The following is a 20000-nucleotide window of genomic DNA, read 5'->3' on the forward strand; positions in this document are numbered from 1 at the left end:
AAGTGTCTTGCAGCCTTCTCTCTCCTGAAAGAGTTCAAGTCATAGGTAGGAGGAAATACAGAAATAGGCAGGGAGTTCCATAATTTACTAGTAAAAGTAATGGAAGATTGAGAACAATGATTGATTCTTGCATTAGCGAGTTGGACAGGATAGGGCTGAGAGAAAGTAGATAGCCTTGTGCAGCGGGGAGGAGGGTGGGAGGGGAGGCATGCAGTTAGCAAAATCAGGTGAGCAGTTAGCGTGAGAGTAGCGATAAAAGATAGCAAGAGATGAAACACTGCGGCGAAGAGAGAGAGGCTGAAGATAGTTAGTCAGAGAAGAGTTGATAATAGGAAATGCACCTGCATCTATAACAGAAACTTTGTTGTTGTTGTTGTTGTTGCTGTTGCTGCTGCTGGTCGTAGTGGTAAAATAATATTAATAATAATTATAATAATAATAATCTTCTTCTTCTATTATTATTTTCTTCTTCTTCTTCTTCTATTATTATTATTATTATTATTATTATTATTATTATTATTATTATTATTATTATTATTATAGAAGTTCTCGTAATAATGATAATTCTTCTTCTTCTTCTTCTTCTTCTTCTTCTTCTTCTTCTTCTTCTTCTTCTTCTTCTTCTTCTTCTTCTTCTTCTTCTTCTTCTTCTTCTTCTTCTTCTTCTTCTTCTTCTTCTTCTTCTTCTTCTTCTTCTTCTTCTTCTTCTTCTTCTTCTTCTTCTTCTTCTTCTTCTTCTTCTTCTTCTTCTTCTTCTTCTTCTTCTTCTTCTTCTTCTTCTTCTTCTTCTTCTTCTTCTTCTTCTTCTTCTTCTTCTTCTTCTTCTTCTTCTTCTTCTTCTTCTTCTTCTTCTTCTTCTTCTTCTTCTTCTTCTTCTTCTTCTTCTTCTTCTTCTTCTTCTTCTTCTTCTTCTTCTTCTTCTTCTTCTTCTTCTTCTTCTTCTTCTTCTTCTTCTTCTTCTTCTTCTTCTTCTTCTTCTTCTTATTATTATTATTATTATTATTATAATTTTCGTATTGTCAGTAATGAACATGAACATGAATTTACTTTGTGTTACATGCACACGAACACTAAGTAACACATTAAACCTTAGAGTCGAGGAGGAAGAGAGTACGTTAAAAGTAAATAAATAAATTATAACACATGGAGGATCGAATTAATTTAATAATGTTCATATTTGTTAGGTTTTGTGATGAAGGCGGATCTTAAAAGAAACAGATTAATATTTTCCTCACCTGGTGTTTGAATGATGGTGGATCAGAGGACTGGACTCATGCCCTCTTCATTTGGTATTTACATAACGCTGGATCAGAAGGATGAATTCAGCGTTTTCATCTACCACTTGTTTGATGGTGGATTAGAAAGATGGATTAAAGTCGTCTCCATCTCGTGAACCGTGCAGGGACCAAGAGGCTGTGGACAGGTGTGGGTGTGCTGAGGGCTTATATTTGTTGTCTGGAGAGTGTATAGGGGAGTGTCCTCGACTCAAGGAAGACAAGTACGTTTTAGGACACCGTGACTTGATGTCTTCCCGTTAATTAGTAAGTGCGTGTTATTCATTATTTACTTTATATACATTTGTTTGTGTATCATTTAATTGGTATGCTTATTTATCTGGTTATTTGGTTTTATTTTAGTACATTCTTTCATTATTATATATTTCATCTGTTACTTTTTGTCTATAATCTTTGTGCCAGTCTCCTTGTGTTCATTGTTGTTACTTACGAAACAGACAAATCAATTAATCTCATCTTCTCTACCCACAAAACAAAGTTACCACACTGGCTAGCCTTGGTAAATTACGTGCGAGTCTGGAGTCACATAATGGCCTCTGTAATCCAGACTATCGCATAAACTTAACGAGCTGTTACGTGATCTCCGCTAAGTCGCCACATTAACGAGCCTCGGAAGGGAATAATTTGTACTTCTATGGCGACAACAATACAGAAAATAATGAACAGTGACCTTGAAGTGGGGCATAAAGAGGCCTTCCTGCTTCATCATACAATCTGCCGGCGTGTGGTGTCAGGCCGTCTGCTCACTCCTTACTAATGACAGAACACACAGAAGGAGAGAGAGAGAGAGAGAGAGAGAGAGAGAGAGAGAGAGAGAGAGAGAGAGAGAGAGAGAGAGAGAGAGAGAGAGAGAGAGAGAGAGAGAGAGATGATGTATATGTAAATCGAAGGAGGGAAGGGTGTGCAGTGTTTAGTCAGCATACAAGTAACGTAGGCGCATTAACTCCATCGTCATTGTTGCTTTCTCGCAGTCTCGAGTCCTCTGATTTGCTAAGACTACGAGAGTATGTTAGGTTTTGTAAGACTGTCAGCGGTTTGTCAGACTTAAGGCCCGTATTCTTTAACGCTTTGTTCTCTCATCACGACTGTTTTTAAAGGCTACAGAAATTATTTGTTGGGTTTTCATCGTTTGTCCCGCGTTGATTATGCAGAATTTTTGTTATAACAGCATTAAAACCATGAAAAAAAAAAAACATTGAAAACCTTAGTACCTTGTATTAGACACACAAGGGCGCTTTCTCGCTCTCAGCATGCAGGCGCCCTCATGCTTGGTGCCGAATGAAGCAGGGAAAAGGGTCATGTGCTCCTGATACACTGCCCTTGTGCGTCATAAAAGCCATGTGTCCTCGTCCTGGTAGTTGTGACGTCTTATCACTGTCTTGGTGATTGTTATATGTTGATATGGTATAATATTGCCACCTCCCAGCGAGAGAGAGAGAGAGAGAGAGAGAGAGAGAGAGAGAGAGAGAGAGAGAGAGAGAAAGAGAGAGAGGGATGTATAGTGGAATATATAGTTTTTGTCATTACAGTTTATAACCCTTTTTTTTCGATTTTACGTCCGATTTCCCTAGTCTTTCAGAACTAATGAAGGACTTTGGATTTGGCAATTGTCACACCGAGTGGATGCCCTTCCTACTTGGCCGCCAAAGCACGCGTGGTCGCATTGTACCACAGCGGCCTCCATTGTTAGTAACCCTATAAGTGTAATTACCACATACTTGTGTATGTAGGCTAGTAGTTCATTTCTTTACTGTTGTGACCGAGCTTTGTTGAAATTCAGAGCACTAGAAGATGGTTTGCATCACACACACACCACACACACACACACACACCGCGTAGTGTAGTGGTTAGCACGCTCGGTTCCCGTGTTCGAATCCCGGGAGCGGTGAGGCAAATGGGCGAGCCCCGAGGGGTTGTGACTCGCTGTCCCGATGTGTGGTGTGTGAGTGGTCTCAGTCCTACCCAAACAAGGATCGGTCACTATGAGCTCTGAGCTGTTTCCGCAGGGTAACGGGTGGCTGGGTGACCAGCAGACAACCGTAGATGAATCACACACACTCAGAGGGTACAAGGTTGAGTTTGTCTTCCAGGTTGCAGAACTTTTTAAGAGATTCTGGCACGAGAACAGGTGTTTAAAAAGTTGCAAGTGGAAATGGGTGGAATGTTATTAATGAACGCTAAAGACGACTGCGTGGTGAGGGCAGGTGGCCAGTGTATCTAGTAGTGAGGAGAGAACGTGAGATAAGACAGGCGTGTCAGGGATGGGCAGGGAACTTTAATGGGCAGGTGTTTGAAGAAAGAGTAACAAACAAAACAAAATAAAGATTAACATTTCAGCGGGGTGGACCCCATATATATATATATATATATATATATATATATATATATATATATATATATATATATATATATATATATATATATATATATATATATATATATATATATATATATATATATATATATATATATATATATATATATATATATATATATATATATATATATATATATATATATATATATATATATATATATATATATATATATATATATATATATATATTTTTTTACTTAGTTCATTGACACGCCATATATACGAGTATATCACATTAAAGTGCCACAACTATTATCCAGTTGGGTGTAATAGCTTACCATGAGTGTGTCATAGCTTGTAATCATAAGTATTGGTGAGTTATTTCTCCCCATCAATGACACTACATACAAACTGTGTAATTCCAATCCACAATTCCATACATGCCTTCCCTCGCAGATGTTGGGCCTTTTTTGTGATCCCCTGCTTTGTGAATCCTCTCATTACATTTAAATTCCTCCCCTAACATTATTTCCTTTGACTTAACGATTCATTTGCCAATTTTCCTCCCACCTGCACTTTCCTGTTCCTTCTTTCTCATTACTTTAGCACATTCTGTTTCCTGCAAACTATATTGCAGTTTGTATTACTTCCACCTAATGTCAGAACAGTATCTCATATCAGTTACTGTTTTCAAACACTGTATGAAGCATTAATAGAATTGCTGGTGAGTGGTGAGTGTAAAACGTTGGAGTTGCTGGTGTGGACTTATAGGAGTGGAAAAGTGGAGACATTTGTGGTTTTCACAGAGGAAGATTTAATAGAGCAAATGTTTCTAAAAATAGTTAATTAGATAAGTTTTCAGTAAGTGCTTGATGGATTTAATAAAGACTGAATAAAGAAAATAGGATAACTGATGAAATTTTTCTGTGCTACAGGAGAATGATGTGCTGGTAAAATCTGCTGCATTGTTTGAGTGTCTGGCCCTTCATCTCTTCAGTGTTGGTAAGTACAGCACATAATGATGGATCCTGTGAATTTAAAACATTACATAAAGTTAAGAGTATAACATAATGGAAGATACTTTTCATGCAAAATTAAAAATCATTAACCTTAAGGAATACTTGGTAAATAATAAAGGTGAATAATTAAGTTTGCTTTCTGACTTTAAGCATGTAAATATAGCTCTGTATTAATATTTGGTAAAATGTGTTTAAAGTTAGGGTTAGGTAACCACTCGTTTCAAGTTACTGGAATGAGGGAAGGCACAGGAGCACCAACATCACACTGATAATGCAACAAAGAAAGAGATAATGTTCTATAGTTAGGTGTCAGGCTCAAGTAGGTGGTAGGATTTTAACTTCTTGCCTCTCAGGGACCCAAGGAACTAGTTGCATGTGATGCCTGAATAACTTTAACATGAAGCACTATTTACTTCTAATATACCCACAGCATAAATTCATGTCTTATAGGTTTAATGTGATCATAGATGTCTTAGTATATTTCCACCTGTCTTTTTGTGAGGCAGTCAGTTGTTTACCTGCATAAGATATTATAAGGAAGCATGTATTTTATGAATGTGCCAGAGATGCATATGACAACTGAATAAAGTTGTATGTATGGCTGAGGTGGCTGTCTGGAGGGGCTGGGGCATGCTTGGAGGCTGTTAAGGGGTCTGGTGAGTTTGGCTTGGATGGCAGTTATCTTCATGCAATTTGTATTACTGGAAGATATAACCATGGTTGTGAATTTATGAGATGACAGTGTTGTGACAAGTGGAGGGTTGTGGGTAGTGCTGTGAAGGTTTGGGGGAAGTTGGGAGGAAGCACGGCAACACAGCAGGAGCTGTGAATCAAGTAAAATAGATAAATAAAAGAAATGAGGAATTGAAAGGTTAACATCACTGAAAAAAATTGTATTCTATGTAGATCAACACAGGAAGCTAAACAATTTTGAGATATCAATCAGAAAATACTAGATTATGCCTAAATCCATTTTATTTATAAGACAAGTACATGTACATTCATCACATCTCTGTATATAATGTTTTATATTTACCAACATTTATAAAGTATATCCAACCTTTACAAATTGAAGCTATATCCATATACATATTCATATATGCACATATACAAACCAATAAGAATACCTCCTTTTATATATACACATACAGTTTTTACAAGTGGAATATTTAAGTAAAAATATTTAGGTAGAATATGTGAAATTATTTTGGGCACTGGAAAATACATGTGTGTAGTAAGTACACTACAAGGATACTTATTGTTTCTTTCATTTAGTGCATTGCATTTATTGTATTGGACTGTTTACATCTTCCAGCTGTTTTCTGTTTTACATAAGATGACTTTATGTCTAATTTCAACATCCCACATTTTGATATGATTTGTGCATAAACAGTACATACCTGTGCTAAAATATAGTATTTCTGCCACATTCAGACACCACTTCCCTTCTTTTAGCCTGATGAAATGGGAGGTATTATTTGCTCCCAAGAATAGGAATGCACCACTCATGCCATCAGCTGGGAATTGTCTAAGTGGTACCAAAATTAGTAATATTACCAGCTCATGATTGGCTGTAATAATGTCACTTCATGTGGTCTGTTTTGTTTGACAGAATTTCTTAAAATATATATATATATTTTTTTTTTGTCAGTACCACTGGAAAGCTTGAAGAAGCTCTCATTGTAATGACAAGTTCTACCACAGTGGCGTGTACAGTTACACATAAATGCAATAACTTACTATGTTGTTTAAGAACTTTTAATAAATTCTTCTAGAAGGATATAAACTGTTGTCCACCTCATTGAAAACAATAGAGAATATGAACCTAAATTATATTAGCACATTTATTTCCAATATTTTTTTAAGTTGACAATCTGTCATAAATGCTAATGAAAATTTCTTTCGTATTATATTTTATATGTGTACGTTTAATTTACATCACTGCATTTGTTTTCCACCATTGTCCATGAAGTCTTTCAATTTTAAACAAGTACATTTATGTCTTAGAATCTGCATACTGATTGGAATAACAGCCCTACTTTTTTTAATATTATATTAGTGTTCATGTTCTTAAAATGACTAGTTTGTAGATACAGCTGCCATTTCTTCAAGAGTGAATAATGCTTATTTCAAATTACTGTAATGCAATGAGAACAGATTTAAGTTTCCTGTGTAAATATCTCTGAAATCTCACTCTTCAGAAAACTGTAAATTGGATACCCATTGTTAATGTTATTGGTGATGCATGTAAAGTAATGTAGACTGGCCTTCAGTGCTTTCAGTAACTTAACTAAATCATCATCTTCAACAATCTGAGCAGCATTTTGATTAAAACTGTGGCATACGTGTGGGCAAAATAAATATTTTCCTGAGGTTACTAATTTCTAAAGCAGAGAGGGAGTTTGTAAGTTGGAAAAAAAGAGGAACTACTTAGAGGAAATTGGGAAATATAAATACTCATAGATTAGAAAAAGGAGAATCTAGAGCATTTCATAAAAATATTGTGTGTATTATGTCACATTGCTACAAGAATAAATAAGCATAAGAACATATAACTTTTATAAAAAAATTAAAGGTCTTGTAATGGCATCATCCATTTCTCCAAAACAATATTAGGGTGATTATACTTAGGAGTTGTGCGAGTTAAATTGTATAATGTTATTGTCAGTTACTACCTTTGTGGAGCATTTGGTCCCACTCGTCTTTGTTTCCATTTGTAATCATCTCCTAATTCCCTCAGTTAAGGAACTTGGACCCATCAGGAGGTAATGAGGAATTTTTGGCACTTTAAAATACTCATGATACTTTTATATATAGACCAGTTTTATCAATAACAGAGTGATCTATCAACAATATAAAAAGATCAGTGGAATATGTTTTCTTCATTTATAGATAAGCTGGCTTGTCATCAGGTGGTTTCCTCACTATTCTTTTTCTCATACTGAAAAGAAAGAAATGGAGCATTAGAAACTGCCAGCATATGTATTCCAGTTACAACTGACCCAGGCTAAGCTGACTTACAAGCCATGTCCTCTGCCTTGTGCACTCATAAAGTTCTTGCCACTTTGCTAAATTTTTATACTTGGGTAAGATATTTTTGGTCACCTTATCAGTTTGTATTGTCTCAAGCTGATTTTCATTTTTAATATTAATGTTTATGTAAACTCATCTGTATGACGGTGGACACATACCACAGTGTATGTGGCATGTGTTAACATGTAAATAATAAATCTTTATTTGTTTTCACAATTTTACAGAAGGTAATTTTTTTGATGTTATCAGTGTTTCCGTATTAGTATTGGGAGTGGCTTCTGGATTAATTTAACCTGTGGCAGCTGTGTATTTATATTTATAATCTTCATAGACCATTCAAGATTGGAGATAGAGGTGATCCTTGAATTAGTTACAATTAATTAAATAAATATATAAATTTTTTAAAAACTTTGCAGTGTTACAGTGAATGATTAACATACTGCCAGTGGCTTCAGGTGGCCCTACAATATAGATAGCAGGAAGAAGCTGCGATTTGAAATAACACCTTTTTATATATATATATATTTTTTTTTTATAACTGTGCTGCAGACAGACTTAGTGTTTTATCTTGGACTGCAAAGAGTGTGTCACACTAGTTTCCATGGTGAATCAGGCCTTCATAATCATCTTAAACTTCATACATACTTTAACAATTATCTATATACATGTACAGCATGATGCTGGATTGTTTTAGGTTAGAAATTCCTAGTTACAACTAATACATATAGTTAGTAGTTGAAGCAAAGCTCAAGTATGTAATCCATGAATCAGTTAATAATCAAATAATATACAACAGCCTTATGATTGCAGAGGTATGTACTTTGTTTACAAGCACGAGGTCCATGTTCAAATTACTGGTCAGACAGGCAATTTGGACTTGTCTCCTCCGTGTGTGTGTGTGTGTGTGTGTGTGTGTGTGTGTGTGTGTGTGTGTGTGTGTGTGTGTGTGTGTGTGTGTTCACCTATGGTTGTCTGCTGGTCATCCAGCCAACTGTTCCCCTAGGGAAAGAGCTGAGCTCATAGTGACCGATCTTCGGGTAGGACTGAAACCACTGACACACCCCACACTGGGACAGCAAGGTCACAACACCTCAGGTTACCTCCTGTACCTACTTGCTGCTAGGTGAACAGGGGCTACACATTAAGAGGCTTGCCCATTTGCCTCGCTGTGCCCGGGATTCAAACCGGGGCCTTCTTGGTTATGAGCCGAGCGTGCTTACCACTTCACTCCGCAGTGTGTGTGTGTGTGTGTATCACCCAGTCAGCCCTTCCCTTACAGCAAGAGTTCAGAGCTCATGCTGACCAATCTTTGGGTAGGACTAAGACCCCTCCCACAACACACACTGGGACAGCGAGATCACAACCCTTCAGGTTACATCTCGTATCTACTTACTGTTAGGTGAACAGGGGCTATACATTATGAGGCTTGCCCATTTATCTCACCCTGCTCAGGACTTGGTTGTGAGCTCAGCATGCTAACCACTCCACTATGCAGTGTGTGTGTGTGTGTGTGTGTGTGTGTGTGTGTGTGTGTGTGTGTGTGTGTGTGTGTGTGTGTGTGTGTGTGTGTAGGGCTCTGCAGGACCAGCAGCCTTGTCATGCTGCATATGTGAGTTAAGGTTTGTGTGTGAAGTCTTGCTATAAGATAACAAAGGTAGTCTTTGATACATGGCTCACACCAAAAATTACAGCCAATAGAAACGATGGTAAATGTATACTATACTATATGTTAATAAACATCTATAGCAGAATGCATATGAGATTAATATGTTATATCATGTATCCAAAGTATATCATGTATCCAAGTTGAAATAAAGTCAAATTGATTCATGATTCCTTAATGATCAAATCACTCAGAATATTAATTACTGTTTTAAAACACTGACTTAAAAACAGGTATTAAAATGACTTCAGATGATTCAGAGGCCCTTTTCCCTCCTCAGACAAGTCAGAATTTCAAATTCTGGATTAATTTCAGCTGTATAAATATCAGCTAAACAAAGAGTTCTTACTATATTGTTACGAAAGCTCACACTGTTATAGCTAAGGGAAGAGGGGGTAGCCTTTTGAAAAGAGATCTCATAGAATTTTAAGTAAGTTGAAAATAAAAATGAATAAAAATAAATAAATAAAAAAATCCTCATGTTTCAAACTTATTAAATTTTGGATGGTTCTTTCGAAGAGCTAAGCCCTCCTGAATCCCTAAAATCTCTGCCTATGCCCTTCCTAAACAGTCTCCACAACTCCGTTGCATGTATAGTTACTAGTCGGAGTTGAAGTTTAGGTGCTGAGTGCAGATGTTTTAAATTTCTCTCATTAGTAACTAATCTTGTGACTCAGTAAGTGCAAAGTTAACCTCAAGCTACATTCATCTTTTATAATTCATACTTCATACCTTTTTGTGAAGTTGCGTCAAGGAATCCCAGAAGATCAAATTAAAGAAGCTGTGAGGACCAATCCTGAAGTAAATAGCAGACCAGCCTTTGTAGAAACCTCTAAGACCCTCACTTCTGCTAATCTTGACAATACAGTCCGGGATGCCGCTGTAGAGCACACCTCGCCCCTTGCTGTCAACCCCTAGGAAATGAACAGGCTATGATAACATAGTTCATTGTAACTAAACAAGTATTTCTGAATGAATTAATCTAAAACTTCTGGACCACTTATCTGCTTTTGTTTCACTCACACTGTTCATATGGCCCTCTAATTATATGTCATGTATTTCTACATTTTCAGTTTGTCACATGTCAGAGTTGCACTTCTTCTCCCATTTCTTGCCTTACAGCTTTCATCCAATCCTATCCGCACACTCTCACCAACCATAGCTTTCCATGTAGATACATACAACATTAATTTCCTATTCTACACTTACAGTACTAGTCATAAGTATTGGACCCCCTGGCTGGGGGCCCAATACTTATAACAAAAAAAAGCATGGTCCTCTTGGGAGTGAACCATTTTAGCCAAAAGTGTCAGCCTATGTCATGACATCACCACATCTTCAGCTTTACACCACTGTCTCATATCCTCCCCTCAGCAAGCCTGGTGCATGTTGGAGAGCAGTGACATGCAGAGACTCTTTCTGCATCCTGGCTTATTATTGCACAGTAACATCTTGTGATGATTCATTCTGTTTGCTAATATGGGTAAAATGAAAGAGTATTCATCTAAGGCTACTGTGCAGATCATGAGCCTCAAGGAAGCAGGTCATTCAGTTATAGAAATAACTGAACAGTTGGCAGTATCCATTACAAGTCAAGTGTTGGTTATGGTAGTTCAGGAAGAAAGGGAATCTTGATATACCTGAATATAAAAAAACAGTCTGGGCACCCCAGAGGGCTGTTACTGTCTTAAAGCATCCAGTGGTCTTGACATCAGACTCCACTGCACATTTTAAGACAGTAACACTGCACATTTTAAGACAGTATTGGACCCCCCAGTTGGGGAGATCCAATACTTATGACTAGTACTGTACCCCAGCCATTCAGACAGGTCTCACTCAGACCTAAAACATTCACTCTTCCTCTTATAAAACTTTCAACTACAATCTCCCTCCCTTCCCTCTCTCTGTATATATTTCAACCCAGTTGCACTATTCCCATTCTTTCACCACTCAAACCATTCACACTGAAGCTTGCAGTCCTTATCAGTTTATACATCTCTCATGCTCTCCTCAGCTGCCCTTGCCTGTTTTAAAATCTCATCCCATCAAGGGCCAGTGACAGGTGACTATAACCTAGTGCACTATAATCCAGGAAAAAGCAAACCCCAAGAATGTTTAAAATTAGACCAAATATAGTTAAAAATCACTACAGTTGTTATGCAGCATCCTCTTCATCAATTCAACTCTCCAGATTTCACTAGCACTGCATCTTCTCAGAGGAGTGAAAGGGCTAGCCTATTAATTATGAAAAAGCAGATATGATTACTTACTCATTTAATCATTCCCAGTTCACAAGATTAATCAATAAATAGGGATAATAACCTGGGATTTAACTCATTAGTCATGATATTGCAAAAACTTAATTTATTTAACCATAAAAAGAAAAAGGAAAAAAGTAGGTGTGGCACTAGTAAGATTACCTTGGTTATATATTCGTGTAGCTATAACATCAAAAGGACTCATGCATGTAGAAATTACAAGTCCGCTTGTCATAGCTCCGAAGAAGGTGCTCTGCCAGCTGTCTCGGGGATACAGCTGCACAAGACAAACAGAGCGGACATGATCATAGATATCTGGCACTAAGAGTCCAGAATGAAATTTAAGAAAGCCATTTATATGAGGTTGACTTCATACAAACTGAGATTCATGGGAGAGGCACCTCAAATGTGTTTGGTCAAGAGTTAAGAAGTTGTTCCAGCTGAAAGTCTAACTAGTGGCCAATGCCTGAGGTCTCCCTTTCTGTTTCACTGTGCTAAATGATGTACTGCAACTGATACTATCACTAACAGAGATCAGCCTAGTGGTACAATGGTTAGTGGATATGGCTGACAACCAAGATTTATTGGGTTTTGATCCCTGAATGGCATCTCCTTTGATGAGAAGCTTCAGTTGACACATCAGAAAATAGCTATGGGAGTGAGGCTATGTAAGTGAAGGAGTTGTGAGTGTGTAATGCTTTAACATGAAGTAGCAAAGTGTGTGGCTTATCTTGCCCCCAGCCATTGAGGAGGCCTTTATACTCCATTAGATTTATATGGGCTAATGAAAAACCAAATAAATAAATAGCCACTAAAAACTGATAGCAAACTACCAATTTGATATAATTAATCTAGTAGAGACCATCAACTAGGTATTTTACACTAAATAAGGCCAATGTTTGAGCACTGGCTATGGACCAAATCCTTCACAAATGATAAGCCCATGTGTGTGAAAGATGACTTGTACATCTAGCAAGGCAATACCTACCTCATAATGGTCTAACCAGTCTTTGCTCATGGAGAATGTGAAGAGCTGGGAGGCAGACCCAACACCTACACGTGGAATGGAAGTAGAGGACCCTCGCCACAGGCCCCTAATGCCTTCCTTGCTGCTTATGCTATATACAGCAGACAAGAAACCTGAAAGTAGATGTACTTGAAAGGTAACTTGTTAAATTTACAAAGATATGGTTCCATTGTGAAGGGTGTACCTGGTCCCATGCAATTATTTCACTGCCTATATATCACTTGTCTAAAATTAAATCAAAATGATCCTGTGTTATTATTTGGACTTGGTGCCTTAAATCCTGCAAGTCCTGTTCACTAGCAAAGAATAGGTGCAGAACAGTGTGTGTGTGTGTGTGTGTGTGTGTGTGTGTGTGTGTGTGTGTGTGTGTGTGTGTGTGTGTGTGTGTGTGTGTGTGTGTGTGTGTGTGTGTGTGTGTGTGTGTGTGTGGTTACTAGAAGAGACCAGAATAGTTTATATCATAGCCTGAGAAATAAACAGGCAAAAGTATAAATGAAAATAACACCAAACAATAAATGTAGAAAAATAAGGAGTGCAGAGCTGGGAAAGAACTTGTCCAGGCTCTGAAATGTCTCACAATAATAATAATAATAATAAAAAAAAAAGTGTGTTGTGGTGACATGAAAGCTGAATGAAGTAGTGCTCATACAAAGTCTATAATATGGATTTCACATGAGCAAAAGATGAATGGTGCAGGCTAAAGCTGGACTTACACGAGAAATGTGTGTGTGTGGGAGGTTGATACATGAATGATACATGAAGAAAGCACTAAAATCCACTAAATGTGAGAAAGTATTTAATGAAGAGGTCAAAGCTAAACTGGCAAAACATATGACTTCTTTTTTTTTCTTTCCATTCCCAGTTCCTATGATGCTAGAATCCAATACAGAAACTCCTGAATGTAGTGGGTTCATGTTGAGAGGCATGGCAAAGCTGTTGGGAGTGAGTGATATAGACCTGCTTGGGAAGCTCAGGGGGATCTTTTGCTTTTGAATTGTTTTCTTTGTATCAATTCTGAATACCTATAATGGTGATGCATTATATATATATATATATATATATATATATATATATATATATATATATATATATATATATATATATATATATATATATATATATATATATATATATATATATATATATATATTAGGCTGTGATTCCCCTAACATGAGGACAGCCAAGACAGGATGTCATACCAGGTTTCATAGTAAGAATGAAAAATACAGATGATTGTTTCCTGTTCCCTCACTATGTCCCTTTTTAGTTGCCTCTTATGATGTGCAAAGGATACAGTGGTTATATTTTGTTCCCCAAGGAGTGTGTGCCTTGTCACACTGACCATGTGGGAACCTAATGTAAAATTTGCTAAAATGGAAATTTTCATGTGTAAAAAAAATAAGATTTAAGAATGGTACAAAACTTCTTAGTGGCTATGAACTTAAACTTTTCACATGCCTTGATAAATTATCATGGTGCACAGCAGGAGATTCCAAGGTTATGCCTTGAGTGCACAAAATTTTCAGCACATGATTCTCACTTCTTGTGAGATAGCAAGATTGATAGCAAGATGTCTTCAAAAATAAGTATTTTATTTTATTCTCACAATGAATCATCCCAATACTCCTAACACTCTAACACTTGTTGGTGAATGGAGAGCTTGAAAAGCTTTATACTTATTTTCTGGGAATCATAAAAATAATCTACATCAAACACTGCAATTATTCAAACGAATTACTGTTCTCGGAATCATAAAAATAATCTACATCAAACACTGCAATTATTCAAATGAATTACTGTATAATGCTTAGCCACACTATTAAAAAGATGTTATCTTTGTATTTATTTCTTTGAAAGCTGTTGGAAAACATTATATTTTACAAAATATGGAATTTTAAATATTCTTTACTATAGTGACAAATGGGTGTGCATAATTCAACAACTAACCTTGATGTTTGTGCTGATGTCCAACTGCAATAGAATCTGCTGCTTGTGTTTGCAAGTGGGTTTTTATCTGGAAGATAAAATTTAGCAACTGAAAGCAAATTCATGCAGGTTATTCAATTTAGATTAGTTTTTTTTCTTTATATTCTAAAGTTTTGTTTAATTTACCAGTATTGTACAATAACATATTGTTTCTCCTTTTCTTATCAAATGCCTTCCCTCCACACACACACACACACACACACACACACACACACACACACACACACACACACACACACACACACACACACACACACACATGAATGACAAAGAAGATACATTTTCAAGTCAATTGCATTATATACTTTTCCTGCTTCTTTCCACGTATTCCTTCATACAGTGTAGTACTGAAGGAAAGCATAAATTTTCCCCACAACAACATGGCAACTCACCAGGTACAAAGGGCTGCCAATGAAGCCACCAATGACACCAACACCTGCTCCCGCTGCTACACATCCCAGTGGAGACATGCTGCCATCAGCCCGGGATATCACTCCTGAATCAAGGACTCTCCTGTAAAGGCCAAATCTTATTCCATTCATCACCACTTGATAACAAAGGGCTGGTGCCAACCCTTTTTGGAGTCCCAGGATTCCATCAGCCTGTGGACAGAAGTGATAAAAAAAATTAAATAAATAAATAAAATAAATAAATAAATAAATTAGAAGTACTACATAAAAATAACTCACTATAAAGGTTTCATGCTTGTAAGATTTCAGTCAAATCCATTTCATCAAATAACCAATTGCCATTTTAGTTTCCTCATGTAAGAATGTTCTGTTAGATATTCTGAAATTATCAGAAAAAAAAAAGTTGTAAATGAAGGAAATTAATGTCTATTAACTTTTATTGTTTTCACTTATCATTTTATTGATCAACAGCTGCAAAACATACACAAAATAACTCATTTCATTGTGAATCAATTTTAGTACTGAACTGCTATTCAAACTCCAAATAAACAAAACAACAAAACAAATAAACAAGACAAGAAAAAAAAGGATTTAGAAAACCTCAAAAGGCAATTGATGATCATTATGACATGAGGATTTTGCCAAATGAATATTTTATAAGTAACAGTTGCCATTTAGTCACTTTGAAGTATTCTCAGCCATCAGACCACGTACCTTGGCAACAGCATACGCAGCATGAATAATGTTCTTGTACACAACTACATAGCGTCCTCGTGCCCTCAGCTCCCCCTGCAGCTGCATGCGTGTCTTGAGGACATCCATTGGATTAGACACCAGGCATGCCCCACAGGCTGCCACAGCACCAATAGCAAACTCCATGGTATCTTGTTTTCAGACCTAAGAAGGGAATGGAAAGCATCTCTCATCAATACCAGTACAGTAGTCAGTTGTTAACAATGACTGGCAGCAAGCAAATCCACTCTTTTGTCATGTTATCTAGGCTCACTTATACCTATTTCATTTCATTCAGTAGGGGGTGAGGGTGTCCTGTAGTGTGCTTCAGGAAATCATTAAATGCTTTGAATAAAGTTAACAGTAAAAAAAAGTTGAGTGCATGTGGATGCTGCTTTCATATCCCAAAAATACTTTATTAACTACAGTTTATGTGTGGAAGTGCTTTCAGTAGTTTCTGTGAGCCTAGAGCAATGATTTGCATACTGTGTGCAATGACTATCACCTGAGTTTGCTGCCTAATTTTCCTGGGTAGTATGTGTTCTTAAATTGATGCCTTTAAGTAGGCCCTCACAACACTGACTGTAGGATAAAAATGCTGTCAAAGACCAAGATATACAGTTGGCCTTACTCCTATGAGATCCACACATCATTGTCAAGACTGGTCAGACTGTAACCATGAAACACTACAAGTTGTAGACTTTGCTGGAAGCATTAGTTTGAAGGGAGGGAGAGGTATGGAGGGGGATGGTTTGTTGGAGGTAAGAAGGGTCTGAGGAGGGTAGGGGGCTGCCCTTTTCCTTACCTCTCCTGCCCATCAATGAATGTTTCGAGCAAAGCTCACTGCTTCTAGTCCTTCATGGTTACAGTCTCTCCAGCTGTGACAATGCTGGGTGGACCTCGTGGGAGTGTGGCCAACTGTACATTTAGTGTGCCAGTATGCAATAGAGTTTGAAAACCACTGGCCTTGAGATTCGTTCCAGAGGTGTGTCAAATACTCCTGAAAATGTGAGTATGGGATGAGCAGTATATAAAAACATGAAAGATTGTTTATATATGTGTAATGACAGGGCAGCCAAAGTCCACTTTGACCTTGATGATCATCTTGGTCTGAATATATAAATATTGGTGTGATGAGAGTGGTGCTGAGAGCTGTGCTTTCATGAGGCAGTGTGAGCAAGGTAGAGTTTATTGTTGACACATTACAGGAATTCTAATGGGGAGTAATACATTAATTGTTATTTTTTTGTGGGGTCTCAGCATGATATAATTAATCATAATAATATGAATATGGGTGATCCTGAAGGAAACTTCTTCCACAAAAGTTGTTATTTAAGAGGGGACCTGTGTTGGAACTGATATTCTAGTTTCATTTTGCTATAGTTTAACTCTTCGCTGCAGAATAATTACTGAATAATAGGTCACAAGAAAATAGCGGGTTAGGTTACGACCTATTTTAACCTAACCCGAATGAAACTTTCACTTAAAGAAACTAGAACATCAGTAGTAATGCATGTCCATCCTAAATAGCTATTGTTTGTGGAAGATGTAGCCTTTAGATACACGTGATTGTGCACTCATATCGTCACAAAACATTGCTTGCTTTGGCTCTATTACGTAATTCTAATTATTTATTTTTTTTTTTTCTGACACTGATTTACTTAGTTACCTTGAAATACAGTACCATAAGTATATACTTGTCATTATAAGTATATATTGTGGTGTTAATGATTTTCACCTGCTCACCTGTAGTACGTGTATTGCTCTCTCTGCAGGTGTCGGCTTTCTGTTCACTCCAAGGCCATACGTGTTTATCCATGTAATGTCAATGTTATCGTGAGATTTGTCTTTAATCGCGCTCTTTAGAGATGTCAGGTGTTATTCAGTTTCATGTTTATGATCCGTACAACTGTCAAAGGTCCTGCCGTACAGCACATTGTCTACGATTGTGTAGTGCAGCTGTGAAATAGCAGAGGAGAGTGTTGTCCCGAGGTTTAGATGGTACGAGAGAGAGAGAGAGAGAGAGAGAGAGAGAGAGAGTTCAGTACTGGTCGTGAAATGATACTAAGCATGTTCCTTTTTGCGTTTTTGATCAGTGATCCTAACCAAATATGTATACTTGTAAATTTACAAAAAAAAAAAAAAAAATAATAATAATAATAAATTGGCCACAAACAAAAAAGAAAAAAAAAAGAATGGCCATTATAACAAATGTGCTTCTTGACATAATTTTTATTTAGACAGTGTCTACCTGTTTTCAGTATCTGCATAACTGGATATGTGATTCTTAGAATGTATTAGAAGTTATGAGCCAAACGGTACCATAAAAACGGCAGTAAACTGTCCAGTGTGGGGTTCGGATAGCAGCGTTGCTGTCCGCAAAATTGGTAAGCAAAATGTTTTTTTTGGCCCTAGACACCGTGACGAGTAAACCTATACTTACCCGGAACCACGGTAAACAAAAGGAACACAAACCTTGAAAAATGGTTATTGTGGACCTTCTGAGAACAGTATGGTAAAAGGAGTATTCCAGGAAGGTTGCCCGGGGCCTCTGTTTACATGGGCCAGCAGAGAGGCGCGTTGACAGGACGCTCTCGAACACCCAAAAGGAAGACGAAACCTGAGAGTGTTTGGTGATTTGTTTTTATTGTTGGGGCAAGTGATTAAAGCAGCTTGGAGTTGCGGAAGATGTAATTGAAATTTATGTGTTCTGTATGGGAAGTATGACGGGTTACCTACTGTCTTCTAGTGTGTATTATGAGTGTTGCTAGTCATGAAGTGTGGTTTTTGATTGTAGGGCCAAGTGAATGAAAGTGTAGCTAAAATGCTATGTGAATAAAATAAAGAAAATTGTCGCAAAAATGCCAAATGAAGCTACGTTGTGTCTGATACCGACCGAAGAACGTGTATCTATAGTGCCCAGTGATGAAAGAACATATGTGGGGTCAAGTGAAGAAAGAAAGAAAGAAAGAAAGTATTGTGATGTCAAGTGAAGAAAGTGTTTTTATAGTACCATGTGAAAAGAGAGAGAGAAAAAAAAAGAATAGAGATCTAAATGTCTGAAAGAGTAAAATGGAGATTGTTTATTCCTGTGCACTTGTAAAATAAATCCAGAAAATGTTTCTGTGGCGTTAAGGGGAAGAAAAAAGTTAATTAATGATGCTAATTAAAGAAAAAAAAAGAAAAGAAAAATGAAGGAAGTGTATTCGTTGTCTAAAAACAGAAAAGAAACTTTGTGCGATGCCAAGTACATAAAGTGTTTTTTATCTTGCCTAGTGGAGAAAGTATTATATTTTTGATACTATATAAAGAAAGTATATCTGAGGTACCATGTGTGATAAACAGTGTCTGTTTGTTGTGGCAAGTGGAGTTGGAAGAGCGTCTTGTAGCGAGTGTCTATCAACAATGGGTCGCCAGCCACACAGGGAATGACTGCCAGGAGCTGCGCAGCTGCGTCAGAAAGGGGCGAGGGAAGGGTAAGTAGCTGCTTGTGTTTATTGTTTTCTGGTTTCTTAGAACAAGGAGAATCAGGATGTAAATGTTTTCGTGCTCTTTATGTTCGTAAGTTTTCAGAATCACTCCCACCTCACTATGGCGGATGCAACTGCTCTTCTTCCTCCTCCTCCTCCTCCTCCTCCTCTTCCTCATCTTCCATGTCCACCTCCTGTTTAGATAGTAACATGATTTTACTTTATTGTATATACATTATTACAGTCACAATCTTGAAAAAAAAAAACATAGTACATGTAATCTCTTAAGTGGTTAAATGATAATTAATTGTGAAGGTAATGCCGTATATAACAGTGAACTCTATACGATGTTATCCCAAATTATGTCAGGGTGGGATGGGCGTAATTTTAAATTGATATCTCCTTCTCTGTGATAAGATACAGAGGGAAATACCAAGACACTAATTCATTGCCGTAACTATCATAGGAACACTTGAACACCAGTAGATTTAGAGTACAGTAGAGGTGAGTTATGGAAGGACATCTGTCTTGTATTAGCCTGGGGACGGTTGCCTCTTGTGATGACTGCTTCTTGTGAGTGTTAATCACTGGGAACTCATCGCTTAAGTCACGGAGCACAATAGCGTGTGACTCATGATTTCAACGTGTGAAATAGATCGTATGCAGTTGTAAGCTTAGCATCTGATAATACACAACACACACTGTCGCTATAAACTGGCGTGACGGGGCCTTCGCAAGCTGTAAACACACATTGCTCGCTGTGATGCGCAAACGGTTTGAGCTGTGTTTT

General features: G+C 37.2%; 2 protein-coding genes across 9 annotated transcripts in view; one reads left to right on the top strand and one right to left on the bottom strand.

The window, feature by feature from the left end:
• LOC135105840 (serine/arginine repetitive matrix protein 1-like) overlaps positions 1-20000 on the top strand; it is a 112810-nt gene that overhangs the window by 6177 nt on the left and 86633 nt on the right. For 2 of the 5 annotated variants that reach the window (XM_064014452.1, XM_064014455.1), the window contains exons 2-3: positions 4548-4614; positions 18538-19216. The gene's annotated coding sequence lies outside the window, so the exon portion shown is untranslated. Of the gene's footprint in view, positions 1-3260; positions 3361-4547; positions 4615-18537; positions 19217-20000 lie in introns of those variants that run through there. The other 3 variants (XM_064014453.1, XM_064014456.1, XM_064014454.1) reach the window with 2 other exon arrangements.
• Positions 5592-18330, bottom strand: LOC135105843 (solute carrier family 25 member 35-like). Of its 4 annotated transcripts, XM_064014459.1 has the most exons (9): positions 17487-17754; positions 16546-16740; positions 15723-15905; positions 14991-15200; positions 14560-14626; positions 12574-12725; positions 11748-11862; positions 10060-10241; positions 5592-7572 (listed from the first exon to the last, which is right to left on the bottom strand). In XM_064014459.1, the coding sequence occupies exons 3-9, from the start codon at positions 15885-15887 to the stop codon at positions 7540-7542; spliced, it is 924 nt and encodes a 307-aa protein (XP_063870529.1). In that variant the 5' UTR covers positions 15888-15905; positions 16546-16740; positions 17487-17754; the 3' UTR covers positions 5592-7539. The 4 variants fall into 4 exon arrangements, with proteins under 4 accessions (XP_063870529.1, XP_063870532.1, XP_063870528.1 ...); XM_064014462.1 differs by lacking the exons at positions 16546-16740; positions 17487-17754 and adding an exon at positions 18216-18330; XM_064014458.1 differs by lacking the exon at positions 16546-16740.

The sequence above is a fragment of the Scylla paramamosain genome, chromosome 12, assembly GCF_035594125.1.
Source record: "Scylla paramamosain isolate STU-SP2022 chromosome 12, ASM3559412v1, whole genome shotgun sequence".
Taxonomy (NCBI): Eukaryota; Metazoa; Arthropoda; class Malacostraca; order Decapoda; family Portunidae; genus Scylla; species Scylla paramamosain.